We start from the raw sequence: 15,024 nt of genomic DNA, 5'->3' as shown, positions 1-15,024 counted from the left end.
TCTTTGCCAATTAAAGTAGAATTATAGCATCCTATTCACCATTATCATTCAATGTTTACAACCACTTAGGTCCTAAGGATAGAAAGATGTCCTGTAACCAAGATCCACAATTACAGGGTGATTTTTAACTTCCTTTTGAGATTCTGTATAACAGTGTTTTAACAAACAGACTAAAGGTTAATGACAGTAATAAATAACTAAATTCCATAAAAATGTTATTAAAGTAATAATATTTTATGGAATTTAAATATTATTTATTATTTAAATTTATTTTTATTATTTATTTTTATTTAAAATTTATTATTATTTTATTTATTATTTATTTTTTATTATTTAAAATAATAATAAAAATATTATTATTTTAATAACATTTCTGATTACAAAATATAGATGTAACATCTGGAAGGGACAGAAAGTATAAATTAGAACACTTGTCATCTGAACCCTCTACTCTGTGAAAAAAGGAGTCTATCCATCGGGAACAAGACTGTTTGGAATGAGCCAATTCCTGCAGTTTCAAGCAACTTAATCCAATCTTATGTGTCCCATTTTTTATTCTTATAATGGGATAAAAGATAGTAACTACTTTAAACTTCTAAAGATCTGTATTCAAACGACACTCAAAAGTCTTCCTTCCAATGGCTTTTGGGCACCAATTAGGCAGCTATACCTTGGTTAGGTGAGTCTGCTCCTCACACTCTCTACCAAAAACAAGGTAACGCTAAAATCTGAAACTAGACTCAAGTATAAATAAAAACACTGTAATTATCCTGAGGCCAGTCCATAATCACCTGAAAGACACTAAATCAAACATTATCCAGCTTTCTCCAATTTTTGTAAGCATTACACAAATCTCTAAGTTACAGCGGGACAATCCTCTTCATTCTTAGTAACTCAAATCTACACTTAGAACGCCCGATTTAACAAGTCTTGAGTCTACCCACTTTTATCTCATCTTTACTCAGGTTCGTTGCCAAAGCACATGAATACATACTGAATACTCCTCAAATGAGGCTTGTATTTCCAATAGCTTAAAAAAGTTTGGGTTAAGAGCTACGAGAAACATTACCTCAACTTCACAACTAACTTGTATCTAATCTTAATAGGTACAAGGAGACCCACTCAATGCTTTCCCGACCCTTTTTTTACTTTAATTCGCGACACACACAAGAGGGAAAAAAAGAAGTTAGCGACACCATTAGAGACGACTTCAAAATTTGAACTTAATCAACATGAAAGCGCAAAGCATCCGCAATGTCTCCCAGCAGAATCCAAGACCACCGCCTCGTTGGCGAGCTTCGCCTGAGCTTCCGCTGAGGCAGGAGGTTCATCCTCCTACCACTGATGATACCCCGACGACTGGAAAAGTAAAGGTAGTCTTGGCAGCCAATGACAAGGATACGGCAGCTCTCAAAAAACAGAACCTCCATCCAAGAGCAAAGGCCTCAGCTGGCACCAAGAGCCCCCAGGGAACTGTGAGCCGTCGCATCCCGTCTCACCCCACCCCACCGACGGGGCAACACTCAGCAATTGCTAGGCAAAGCGCAACCGATCTCCAGAACGCGCTCCAGCAAGCCCACCGGCAGAGCCAAGGCCACCTCCTAGCCCCTGTGGGGAAAATGGCGCCTCTCAACTCTTCTCCCTCCCGGCTAGTCACAAGGACCACCCTCCCTCCCTCGCTACAAAATGGCGCCTCCTGCTGGGGCCCCAGAATAGGCATAATTCACTTGTCAGCGAGGCGTTGTCGCGCTGGGATGAGCGGTTCTGTCAACCAGTCAGAAGCAGGAACTTTGGTTCCGCACTTTGGGTAAGCCACTCAGCCGCTGGCTCTAAGGCCAGGCGAGGCTGACGTCAGGTAAGGGGGCGTGGATAAGGCCGTCTTCTTTCGCGTCGCCTAAATTTGAGCCAATGGCAAGCAGGAAGCGTCCAGTGAGTGACGTAATTACAGCCCAATGGAGGCTGGGGGCGGGCCTCAGAGCTACTATGCGGGTTGCGGGGCTTGGGGGCCGGGCGGCTGTTTCCTGTCCTGGTGCATGGTGGTCGGACGAAGGAATTGTTGGAAAATTTTCTCGGAGGTTCGTATATAAATGTGTTTTTACCCAGTGTGCATTATTCTCCGCCCGGCCGCCGCCCTCAGCGCGGCGGCGCGGGCCCGCTCGGGCCCGGGCTCTGGCTCCGGCTGCTCAACCTCCACCTCAGGCCTTGCCGATCCTACGGCCGGCCGCGGTAGTTGCGTCTGGGCAGAAGCGGAGTTTATTAATAACCCGCGGCCGCCACTCTGGGGCGGCGGAGCTTTTCTCTCTGAGGACGCAAACCACCCCCCCTCCCCCAAGTCTCGTCGCGTAGCGCCCCGCCTGTTCCCCTCTGGGGACCGCCGAGGGGAGGGAGTGAAAGAGGGGAGGGTGGAGCCCTCGGGAGCCTGGCGGCGCTTCTCAGCTTGACCTCCGCGCGGAGCGAGTTCCCAGGCGCCGCCGCGGCGAAGCTCCTCGGGCTGGGACGCTGGGCCCTGGTCAGCACCAGGCCCCGGCTGGCGTGCCGGTGGCAGAACTGGCCGAGGGCCCGATTGGGATCCCGCCTGCAGATTGCCCCCAGTATTTCCTCCCCCTCAGACCTGCACACATTTCTTGTTTCCCTCGCTTGGAAAAAAAAAAGATTGGGGTCAATGAGCCTAATATCGAATATTGGAAATAACTGATTTTATCATTCTGTTTTCTCGATTTTGGTGAAAAGAGTGAACGAATCTTTTCGTTGCTTTGTAACATTTATTGTGGAACGTCCATCAATATCCTCTCCCCTTTTGCTTTTTTCTTTTTTAACATTGTTTACTCATTAAAGAAGTTAAGTAAAAAGTGATAAAATGATTGCCAAACTGATTTTAAGTTTAAGATCAATTTAAGCTTTTGGAAGTGTAGTCTGTAGTCAGCTGGTATAATCTAGTTGGAGATGTGAAAAATTGTAACTTCGAGGTTGTCGCCTTTGTCCTGAATCTTACTAGAAGCTGTAAGAGTCCAGTAGTTTTGTTGTAGTTGACAAAAATCTGTGCAATGTTTAATATTTTCCCTTGTTGGTCGCATATTTTCAGTTGGTTATTAAGTATTTAGTAAGAGACTTGGTAATGAAATCATCCAAAAGTTTCAGTAAGATAGTAACGAATTTTACCCGTGTATTTAGATTACTTTGGAAATTATTCGGTGTACAAATACTTTGCCCATTTTTTCCATAGCCACCTTTTAGTTTTTAAAAATAACAGCTTTATTGATAGAGTATACAGACCTTTACAAATCACCCCGTTAAAGTATGTAATTAGGTAGGTTTAATGTTTTCACGGAGTTGTGCAACCATTACCAAAATTTTAAAACATGTTCTCCCGGCAAGAAACTCGGTACCCACTAGGTTTCTCCCGATTTCCCCATAATACACCTCTTTCCCCAACCACTAATCTACAAGTTTGTCTGTTCCCAGTGTTTCGTAAAAATTGAATCACACAGTATGTGGGTTGTTGTGACTGGCTTCTTTCACTTAGCATGTTTGCAAGGTTCATTCATGTTAGAGCATGTATGAGTACTTCATTTCTTTTTGTTGCCAAATATTTCATTGTTTGGACTAACGCCTTTTATTTATCCGTTCATCTGTTGATGTGGACTTTCAGGTTTCTTCTGTCTTGGCTGTTATGCATAATGTTGCCATAAACAATCACATTTATTTATTACTTATCTCTTCATTTGGCTCCTCTGGGTCTTAGTTGTGGCATGTGCAATCTTTCAGTTACATCATGAACATGTGGAATTGATTTCTCTGACCAGGGAGCTAACCAGGGCCCCCATCATTGTGGGTGTGGAGTCTTAGCCAGTGGACCACCATGAAGTCCCCTCTACTGTTAGTTTAGTTGTTATTAAATATAATGTAGGTACAATTTATGATCACTTGAGGAGAACTTTCTTGAGTCCTGATGTTCTTATCATTACTTAATTTTGAAGTTCTTATATAGTTTTTGTTTTTATATATTTGTTAAATTGTTTATTTGGCTGCCCTGGGCCTTAGTTGCAGCATGTGGGATCTAGTTTCCCTATCAGGGATCAAACCCAGGGCCCCTGCATTGGGAACTCAGAGTCAGCCTCTGTACTACTAGGGCAGCCCTTGTTTTTATTTTTAATTCGAGAATTTTACCCAGTTCTTAGTCTTTTTGCTCTTGGCTTTATTTCAGGACATAGTGATTATTTAAAGAGTTGAGTTGTTTGTGTCATTGCTGATTTCTATGCTTAATTTGCATTTTAAGGGGTAGCTTTTGTAAGACAGTGTATTATCAAAATGATCTTGTTTTTAAGATGGATCTATACTGAAAATCTCCCTCCCTCTCATAGAAATAAAAAGTTGACAACAGAGATACACCTTTTTTCAGTTTCCCATAAATTTAATCCTATTTTAAAACCGTGCCACTGTGGGAACTCTGTACTCTGTGGAAATAACTCATCCATTAATGTGTAGACACAGGCATTTAACTCTAAACTACATTTTTTTGTACCTAAAATACCACTTTATAGAAATTCCTTGGTTGTCCAGTGATTAGGACTTGGTACTTTCACTGTCAGGGGGCCTGAGTTCAATTCTTGATTTCTGGAACTAAGATTCCACATGTGGCAGCTCTACCAAAATAAATAAGTAAATATGTTTTTTTTAAGTCAATTATTTAAAATAACCTTTAGAAATTATTTTTTATCTTCTTTTTGAGGGAAAAAAACTTTCATAGGGATAAGGAAATTTTTTCTTTTTTTAAATTGAGGTATAGTTGATTTACATTTTACTTGTTTAGGGTGTATAACAGTGATTCAGCATTTTTATAGATTGAAATTTTTTATTTTTAGCTTTAAAAAAAGTTTTTAATGGAGGAACCTTGAAAACATTATTTAGTTTAAGTGAAAAAAGACAGTCGTGAAAGACCATATACTATGATTCCATTTATATGAAGTGTCCAGAATAAGCAAATCTGTAGAAATAGAAAGTAGAATGGTGGTTACCTGTGGGTTTGGGAAGGGGGAGATAGGCTTTTCTTTTGCTGGTGATAAAAATATTCTGAATTCAGGTTTTGGTAATGTTTGTTTACTCTAAATATACTAAAGTCATTGACTGTACACCTTAAATGGATAAATTTTATGGTATGTGATTTGTATCTCAGTAAAGGTATTTTCAAAAAGGAAAATTATGAACAAGAGGAAAGTTTCTCTTGAATAACACATCTCTGAAACTTTTTTTTGTTTTTTTCCTCCTCTGGCAACACTACTTGACGGAAATTCCCTAGCAGTCCAGTGGTTAGGTCTCAATTCTTTCACTGCCTGGGAGCCTGAGTTCAGTCCCTGGTCAGAAAACCAAGATCGTGCATGTAGTAGGTGAAAATGGTGAATAAGACAGAGACATTTAGCTTCTCATTTAGCTTTAAACTACTGATAAGCAGCTTAGTCACTCAGTCATGTCCAACTCTTTGGGATCCCCATGGACTGTAACCCGCCAGGCTCCTCTGTCAACGGAAATTCTCCAGGCAGGAATACTGGAGTGCTTTGCCATGCCCAGGGACGGAACCCAGGTCTCCCACGTTGCAAGTGGATTCTTTACTCTCTGAGCCACCAGGGAAGCCCATTAATAGCGAACATACATGTAATGCCATGTGCTGTTACAAGCGATTTTTATTTGTAGTACCTCTGTGAAGTACCTGCCTTTTACAAATAGAGAAACTGTGACACAGCGTTTTTAATAACTTGCCCAAGGTCACATAGATAATAGGTGATCAATGAGAGTTTGAAGCAGGCTGGCTCAGGAGTCCTTATTCTTAAGTATAACGCTGTATACCATGTCTTGTAAGTATTCCTTCCTAGATATAACCCATACTTTATATCAATAGGGGAATCCTTAGATATTATTGTATGTTTTAGTAGCTGGTTGCTATAAGTATGGGCTTCTCTGGTGGCTCAGCAGTAAAGAATCTGCCTGCAGTGCAGAAAACCCAGGTATGGTCTGTGGGTCGGGAAGATCCCCTGGAGGAGGGCATGGCAACCCACTCCAGTATTCTTGCCTGGAGAATACCATAGACAGAGAAGTCTGGCAGGCTACAGTCCATAGGGTCGCAAAGAGTCAAACGTGACTGAAGCAACTGAGCACACATGTACATGCTATAAATGCACTGCTTCTACTCTGGAGAAAAACAGGTAATTAAAGTATACTGTGGTAAGTGTCATGATAAGGGTATGGACAGAGTGTCTTGGGAAATACAGGTAAAGCATTCAGACCCAGTTTGGGGAGTTGAGATAAAACTTTCTGGTGGAATCTGAAGAATTTAGCCAAGTAAAGAGAGAAGGTGGAGAAGGCAATGGCAACCCATTCCAGTACTCTTGCCTGGAAAATCCCATGGTGGGCTGCAGTCCATGGGGTCGCTAAGAGGCGAACATGACTGAGCGACTTCCCTTTCACTTTTCACTTTCACGCATTGGAGAAGGAAATGGCAACCCACTCCAATGTTCTTGCCTGGAGAATCCCAGGGACAGAGGAGCCTGGTGGGCTTCCATCCATGGGGTTGCACAGAGTTGGACACGACTGAAGCGACTTAGCAGCAGCAGCAGCAAAGAGAAGGAAAAGTATTCTAGAGGGAATGAATGGCACTGTTCAGAGCCCAGATGCAAGAAGAGATACTTTGGGCTCATGTAAAAGTTGTTGAGCGAAATGGTTAGGTGATTTTACCACTTATGTTGTGAAGTTAAGGACATCGTTTAACCTGAGTTTCACTTTCTTCATCTGCAAAATTGTGGTAAAGTGATACTTAATTCGTAGGATTACTAGAAGGATTAAATGATTTAGTAGTAATGCCTGGCATATAGTAATTTGGAAGAGTAAGTTATCATTATTAAATTTTTAAATTATTAATAATATTAAATGATACTAGTATCATTAGCTACTAGAATTTTAATCAGTGTTGCTGGAATGTGGAATGTAAGATTGTACTAGAATAAGACTGAAGGATAGAGTGATCAACTTGTCTTGATTTGCTGAAAGTAAAAGTGTTAGTTGTTCGGTCATGCCAGTTTTTGAGTGGTTTTACTGTGTTTAGAACCTTGGAGAAAAATAGCTACCTTAGGAAGGAGCAAAAGGAGAACAGAGTAGGATATGCCTGTGTATACACACATAAGCACATTTTAGAGACTGAGTTCACACCAGTACCTCCAATTCCAGCTCATCCCACAGAGCTCTTTGTTTTCTTCCCTTATTCCATATTTGCATTTCCCTTCTTCCTTAATGAGAGCTCTGGCTTCCAACAGCATTTACACATTTATTCAGTGCTCAGTCTTTTATTATGTCTAAAATAGTTTCCAAGCTGTTTTGCCTTTGAAAGTGTTAGTCGCTCAGTTGTGTCTGATTCTTGCGACCCCAGGAACTATAGCCTGCAGGCTCCTCTGTCCTTGAAAGTCTCCAGGCAAGAATACTGGAGTGGGTAGCCATTCCCTTCTCCAGGGGATCTTCCCACCCCAAGGATGGAACCTGGGTCTCCTGCATTACACGCAGATTCTTTACTGTCTGAGTTAACCAGAGAAGCCCTTGCCCAAGACTATTCCAGTTTTTTTTTCTTTTTTATTATTTATTCTATAATATATATATATATTTTTTTATTGAAGTGTAGTTGACTTACAGTGTTTCAGGTGCACAGCAAGGTGATTTAGTTATACAAATATATATTATTTTTTAAATTATTTTCCATCATAGAGTATTACATGATATTGACTATGGTTCCCTATGCTATACAGTAAACCTTTGTTGCATATCTATTTTTTAATTAGAAATCTAGTATTCTATTCATAAGTCAAGTGGAATAAAAATGTCATAATTTTTTTAGTTAGGCAAAAATACATATATTTTTAATATGTAAAGTATACATGTTTATATATATGTATACAAAAGCTTTTCTACTACACTTGATAAAGACTTGGGAAAGAATATCAAAAAAAAGGAGATGGCAAACATAAGCTAAATGAAATGGGAACACTGAATATGAGATATCAAAAGTGAAACAAATTAGATAAAAGTTCATCATGTAGTCCAGTTTTTAAACATGACTGCTCATTAGAAACATGGAGCTATGGAGGTAAAAGCAATACCTGAGCACTTGTATTTTTCAAAAAATTTCAAGATAATTCTGATATGTATCTGGATTTTAAAAAGTGATTACAGATTTTTCTGTTAGATCCTAGTTTGGGTAATATGGTAAGTGGAAGTGCATATATGCACAGGTTTTCATCCACTCAGCCAGTCTGTGTCTTTCGGCTTGTGCGTTTAATCCATTTACATTTAAGGTTATATTATGATCCTGTTACCATTTTCTTAATTGTTTGGGGGTTTATTTTCTGTAGGTCTTTTCCTTCATTTGTGTTTCCTGCCTAGAGAAGTTCCTTTAGCATTTTTTGGATAGCTGGTTTGGTGCTGCTGAATTCTCTTAACTTTTGCTTATCTGGGAAACTTTTGATTTCTCTATCAAATGTGAAGGAAGAGTCTTGCTGGGTAGAGTATTCTTGGTTGTAGGTTCTTCCCTTTCATCACTTTATTTTTTTCTTCTTTTTTTCCTTTCATCACTTTAAATATATCATGCCATTCCCTTCTGGCCAGTAGAGTTTCTGTTGAGAAATCAACTGGTAGCCTGTTGGGAATTCCCTTGTATGTTATTTGTTGTTTTTCCTTTGTTGTTTTTAATATTTTATTTCTGTCGTTATTTTTTGTTAGTTTGATTACTGTGTGTCTCTGTGTGTTCCTCTTTGGGTTTATCCTTCCTGGGATACTCTGCTTCCTGGACTTGGTTGACTCTTTCCTTTCCCATGTTCAAAAAGTTTTCAGCTATTAACCTCTTCAAATATTTTCTCAGGTCCTTTCTCTATCTCTTCTCCTTCTGGGACCCCTGTAATGCAAATGTTGGTATATTGAAAGTTGGCGTGTTTATTGTTGTCCCAGAGGTCTCTTAGGCTATCTTCATTTCTTTTCATTCTTTTTTCTATATTCTGTTCTGTGGCAGTGATTTCCACCATTCTGTCCTCCAGTTCATTTACCCGTTCTTTTGCCTTAGTTATCCTGCTATTGATTCCTTCTAGTGTATTATTCATCTCTGTTTGTTTATTCTTTAGTTCTTCTAGATCTTTGGTAAACATTTCTTGCATCTCCTCAATCTTTGCCTCCATTCTTTTCCCAATATCCTGGATTATCTTCACTATCATTATTCTGAATTCTTTTTCTGGAAGGTACCTGTTTCCACCTCATTTAGTTGTTCTTCTGGGATTTTATCTTTTCCCTTCATCTGGGACATAACTTTCTGCTTTTGCATCGTGATTAACTTTCTGTAATAATGGTTTTTGTTATAGCTGCTGTGAGACTGTGCTTCTGCTTGCTTCTTCTGTCTGCCCTCTGATGGATGAGGCTGCTAAGAGGTTTATGTCAGCTTCTTGATGAATGGGAAAAGCTGGGTCTTGCTCGGGTGGGCAGGGCCTTGCTCAGTAAAGCTTTAATACAATTATCTGCTGATGGGTGGGGTTGGACACTCTCCCTGGTAGTTGTTTGATCCAGCCCTGGGATCTGTGGGCTCTATGGTAGACTTAATGGTGAACTCCAAGAGACTTTATGCCAAGGGGGACCTTCCAGTGCCCCTGTTCCTGTGGTGAGCCCATGCCGATCCACGCTTCCACAGGAGGCCCTCCCAACACTGGTAGGTAGTTTTGGTTCAGTCTCCAGTGTGGTCACTGCTCCTCTCCTCTGGGTCTTGGTGCACGCAGAATTTTGTTTGTGCCTTCCAAGCTTGGAGTCTCTATTTCTCTCAGTGCTCTGGAAGGCCTATAATCAAATCCTGCTGGCCCTCAAGGCCATATTCCCTGGAGATTTCCAGTCCCTCTGTTGGATCCCCAGGCTGGGAAACCTGATGTGGGGTTCAGAACCTTCACAACAGTGCGAGAACTTCTTTGGTATTACTGTTCTCCAGTCTGTGGATCACCCACCTAGTGGGTATGGGATTTGATTTTATCGTGATTGTGCCCCTCCTACCATATCACTGTGGCTTCTTTGTCTTTGGATGTGGGGTATCTTTTTGGTGGGTTCCAGCGTCCTCCTGTTGGTTGTTCCAACAGCTGGTTGCAGTTTTGGTGCTCTCGCAGGAGAGCTGACCACAGGCCTTCTACTCCACTGTCTTGAACTGGAAGCTATACCGATTTTAAAAACAAATTCCCCCCAGAGAAATAAAACAGAAGTGAAAGTTCCTTGACCTGGGAACCTTGTCAGTATTGGGCAAACCAGGATGATTGTATTGGAGAAGTTAGTAGAACCCCAATCATGGTATTTGGACTTTATGGGTAAGTGGGAAAGTTTTGAAGGTTTTTATGACAGAGAAATGCTCTGATTGGATTTGAAAGCACTTGGACTGTGCTGTCGGAGAAGGCAATGGCAACCCACTCCAGTACTCTTGCCTGGAAAATGCCATGGACAGAGGAGCCTGGTAGGCTGCAGTCCATTGGGTGACGAAGAGTCAGACACGACTGAGCGACTTCACTTTCACTTTTCACTTTCGTGCACTGGAGAAGGAAATGGCAACCCACTCCAGTGTTCTTGCCTGGAGAATCCCAGGGACAGCGGAGCCTGATGGGCTGCCGTCTGTGGGGTCGCACAGAGTCGGATATGACTGAAGCGACTTAGCAGCAGCAGCAGGACAGTGCTGTGGAGATCAGGTTGAAGGAGGGTAAAGGTGGATTTCAGGAGGCTGATGTAATAACCCAAGTGGTGATGGTCGCCTGAATTAAGACTGCCTAATAAGAGAAGTGAATGCATTTGACAGATATTTAGGAGGTAAAGTGATCATTTTTGGTGATCAGTTGGAGATTAAGGGGGATTTGACTGCTGGGTAGGTGATTGTATCATTGAGGTAGAAAATAGAAAAGTAGAATTTTATGGCAAACTGTTTTGAGATGGAGGTGGCTGTGGACCGTGAATGTCATCAAGGCCAACAAGCAGCTAGATAAATAGATCAGGAGCCATTAAGAGGAAAGACTTGATCATTTTAGAAAACTTGTAAATTATAGAGATCTTTGAAACCATGGGAATGGATATGATATTCCAAGAGGAAAAGTGCATAAAATGAAAGAACAAATGAGGATGCAAACTCGGCAGGTTCTCAACATTTAGGAACCCGTCGGAGAAATGGAAAAGGATTGGTTAGGAAGTTAGAGGAAACCAGGAGCATGTGGATGCGTAGATTCCAATGCAGGAGAGTATTCTAGAAAAGAGAAAAAGGTCCATGGTATCAAAGACAGAAAAGTATCCGTCACATTTTTTTTTTAATGTTTAACGATATTATAATGTCTGGTCATTTAAAAAAACTTTTTGAAAATTTGGGGTATAATCATCTATTTTCAATTTGATGAGTTTTGGCAATTGTATACATCCAGATGATCATCACTCAAGATAATAGAACATGTCCATCACCACAGAAAATTCCCTTGTTCCCCTTTCCAGTCAGCCCCCTAACCTTGCAATCACATTTTATTCTAACACTAGATTAATTATGGTGTTCTTGGAAGTTATATTATGGACTATCTTACTTCCCTCAGCATAATAATTTTGAGATTCATCACTGTTATTGTTACATACTGTTATGTATGTGTATATAGTTTGTTTCTCTTTATTGCTAGGTAATACTCTATTGTATGAATTTATCACAACTTTTTTTTTAATCCTTTCTTTTATTGTTGGACATTTGAGTTCATTCCAGCTTGTAACTATTATGAATAAAGCTGCTATGGACATTCTTGTATAAGTCTCTTTGTGGATGGATGAATATTTTCATTTCTCATTCATACCTAGGAATGGCCATTGAACTTCATGTTAAAATGGAGATCAGTGACCAACCAGAGAGTTTCCGTTCTTAGGGACAGAAATCAGATAGATGGCAGTGGGAAATCAGGAAGCATTCTTCGTAACAGCTGTTAAGGAAATCTAGCTGTGATAGGAAAGAGATACAAGTAGCTGAGTCAGAGGTGAGTTTTTTTGTTTTGTGTTTGTGTTTTTTAAGTTATTGATTGGAAGAAACTGTGGGAGAGGGAAATTGTTTACAGAAGAGGTCCATGAAATCCCTGTGGAGGAAAGACGAAATGGAGAGTACAGGTTGAAGAATTGGTCTTACCTTGTAGGAAAGTAATGCGGTAGGAGAAGAAGGAAGAAACGTGCAGAAATGCAGTGGAGTGAGGTTTATTGGCAGAGAATTCCTCTGATGACTTATTTTCTGTGACATTGAGGGCTGATTAATTGAAGTCCTGAAGGAGACAGAGTGGGGGGATAGCAGAAGAGGGGGTGGAGGTTTGAGACAAATGGAAAATATTTAAATAGTTGCCATGAGGAAACAAAGAAATGTAAGTTTTCTGGACAGGTTTGGGGATTCAGAAGAGGCTGGAATAGCCCAAGAACTTTTATGTCCCTTCACAACTTTTATTCCATCAAATAAGCTTTTAGATCTGAAAAATGCTTTGTAAATATGAGACCTATACAAAGTTATTTCTGACTAGAGGTGTATGTTTTTACTATCCATGTTTAGTGTCCTATTCCATGTACTTTTTTGTACAAAGGATCTGTTTTGTTGCGGTTGTCTGTCAGGAGTGCTCTGTGTAATTTTCGTAATTGTCTGACAATGTTTTGCTTCCCTTACCTATGACAAGATGAGCAATTTGAATAATAAAATATTAACATATACAGTGTTTATCTTGGGGGAAATAAAGTACAACCTAGGATCACAGTTAGAAGTGGAGTTTGAATATATCAGAACCTCTCTCCTGCTACTTACTTCCTCAAACTCCCTAGACTCAGTGCAGGCAGGCCAGGGCATGCTTAGTAAACTGAACTATGCAGGAATGCCCTTATCAAGCCCTGCTGTTAGTACCGCATTGTTGAGATTTGAGAGAGAATTTTTTTTTTCGGTTATTTTTCATATCAGTGTTTCAGTTAAGAACAGACCATCACCAACATTGATGTTTCTGATGACTAGACCTATATGTCCATTTCTAAATTCTTGTCTCTGTTCTCAGAGCTTTTTCTCACACATATTTTAGTTTTACTTCTCCAGGCCTCATCTCAACTTCCTGCCAGTCTGTTGTAAATCTTTCATTTCTGAATGTTCCTGGAAGTTGGTAAAGCCTTCAAGTTTCAACATTTCACCCACCCACTAGAATATCCTACGTCTTTAAAATTGGTAGTATAAACTCTGTCCCTCCCTTTTACTCTTTAGCATTCTGTACAGCCTATGAAAACTATGTCATTTATTAGCACGTTCTAACTACTCTGTGCTTAACTGAATTACATTGCATCCATGGAACATGCTTACTCCCTGGGTGTATTAATATTTAAATAAAACTGAAGAGATTTAGAGATAGTTTTCCACAAAGGTTAATCAAAGCAGTGTAACTGAATCAGCAAACTACAAAGTTACAGAATAGCCTGCTATTTTTATGTTGGCTATACTAAGAAACTTCCTCATTCCAGGGTAGGAGATGTCATAAAATGCAGCACAAATGACCATGCTTAAATGAAGAAGCACTTTGTATATTAGTGAATTTATAAGGAAAATTTGTAATTAAGACCAGGTAATAGAAAGGTGTGACTTCTCAGGTAAGTGTGTAGGTGGAACCAGCCTGAGGTTAGAACTGGAGTTTGACAATTTCTGAAGGTCTGGTTTCTGTTAGTTCAGTCGCTCAGTCGTGTCTGACTCTTTGTGAACCCATGGACTGCAGCACACCAGGCCTTCCTGGTCCGTCGCCAACTCCCAGAGTTTACTGAAACTCATGTCCGTTGAGTTGGTGATGCCATCCAACCATCTTATCCTGTGTCTCCCCCTTCTCCTCCTGCCTTCGATCTTTCCCAGCATCAGGGTCTTTTCAAATGAGTCTGGTTTCTGTAGCTTCATGCAAAAAGTCTTTAGGATTTGTTAATCTAGATTTCTTTTTGTATCATTTCTTACTATAATAAAGATTACTTTTAGTTGAAGTCCTTACTCTTATACCTAAACCATTAGATTTATATTTTCATAATAATTCATGGTAATAATTGTATCTCACAATTTACACCAAATTTGAGATATCTAAGGGCTTCACATTTTAAAATATTGGTCTGATGTAGACTCAAACCACTGAGGAAACCCTGATTTTTTTTTTAGGGGATGAAATCAGCAAGTATTTAATTACTAATTTTCTTTAATGTGGGAAGCATGATTATCTTTATTTTTTTATTTTTGGTTGTACTGGATCTTCGTGGTTATGAGGGCTTTTCTCTAGTTGCAATGAGTGGGGGCTGCTCCCTGGTTCATTGTGTGGCTTCTCGTTGCGGTGTCTTCTCTTGTGGGGTGTGGGCTCCAGGTGCTTGGGCTTCAGCAGTTGTGGCTCCCGGGCTCCAGAGCACAGGCCCAGCAGTTGGGGTGCACGGGCTTAGTTGCTCCACCACATGTGGGATCTTCCCAGACCAGAGATCAAACCCTTGTCCCGTGCATTGGCAGACAGATTCTTAACAACTGCACCACCAGAGAAGTTCCTGAGAGTCTGCTTTTAATCCCTTTGGATATATGCCCAGAAGTGGGATTGCTTGATCATATGGTAAAATTTTATTTGTAATTTTTTGAGGAATCTCCATACTGTTTTTATTTTGTTTAAATTTATTTGGCCGTGCCACTCAGCTTGTGGAGTAACAGTCTTTTTTGTTTGTTTTTGTTGTTGTTGTTGTTTTTATCTTTTTTTTTAATTATTATTTTTTTTTTGTGGAGTGGCAATCTTATTTCCCTGACCAGGGATTGAACCTGTGCCTTTGGCAGTGAAAGCAAAGTATCCCAACCACTGGACTGCTAGGGAATTTCCTCCATACTGTTTTTAATAGCAGCTGCTAGTAGTAAAGAAACGGCAACCCACTCCAGTGTTCTTGCCTGGAGAATCCCGGGGACGGGGCAGCCTGGTGGGATGCTGTCTGTGGGGTCGCCCAGAGTCAGAC

The 15,024-nt window shown here is 40.4% G+C and overlaps 1 protein-coding gene across 3 annotated transcripts in view; it reads left to right on the top strand.

The window, feature by feature from the left end:
* Positions 1–1,965: 1,965 nt before the first annotated feature.
* The window catches only part of ZNF143 (zinc finger protein 143), a 61,129-nt gene continuing 48,070 nt past the window's right edge, over positions 1,966–15,024 (top strand). The window contains exon 1 of one of the 3 annotated variants that reach the window (XM_043903389.1): positions 1,966–2,075. In XM_043903389.1, the coding sequence (XP_043759324.1) occupies positions 2,034–2,075 (42 nt within the window). In that variant the 5' untranslated portion in view covers positions 1,966–2,033. The remainder of the gene's footprint in view (positions 2,076–15,024) is intronic. The other 2 variants (XM_043903409.1, XM_043903399.1) reach the window with 2 other exon arrangements.

This window comes from Cervus elaphus, chromosome 1, assembly GCF_910594005.1.
Source record: "Cervus elaphus chromosome 1, mCerEla1.1, whole genome shotgun sequence".
NCBI lineage: Eukaryota > Metazoa > Chordata > Mammalia > Artiodactyla > Cervidae > Cervus > Cervus elaphus.
Note: the sequence above shows the minus strand (reverse complement) of the source record. Positions and strands in the feature narration are given on the sequence as shown.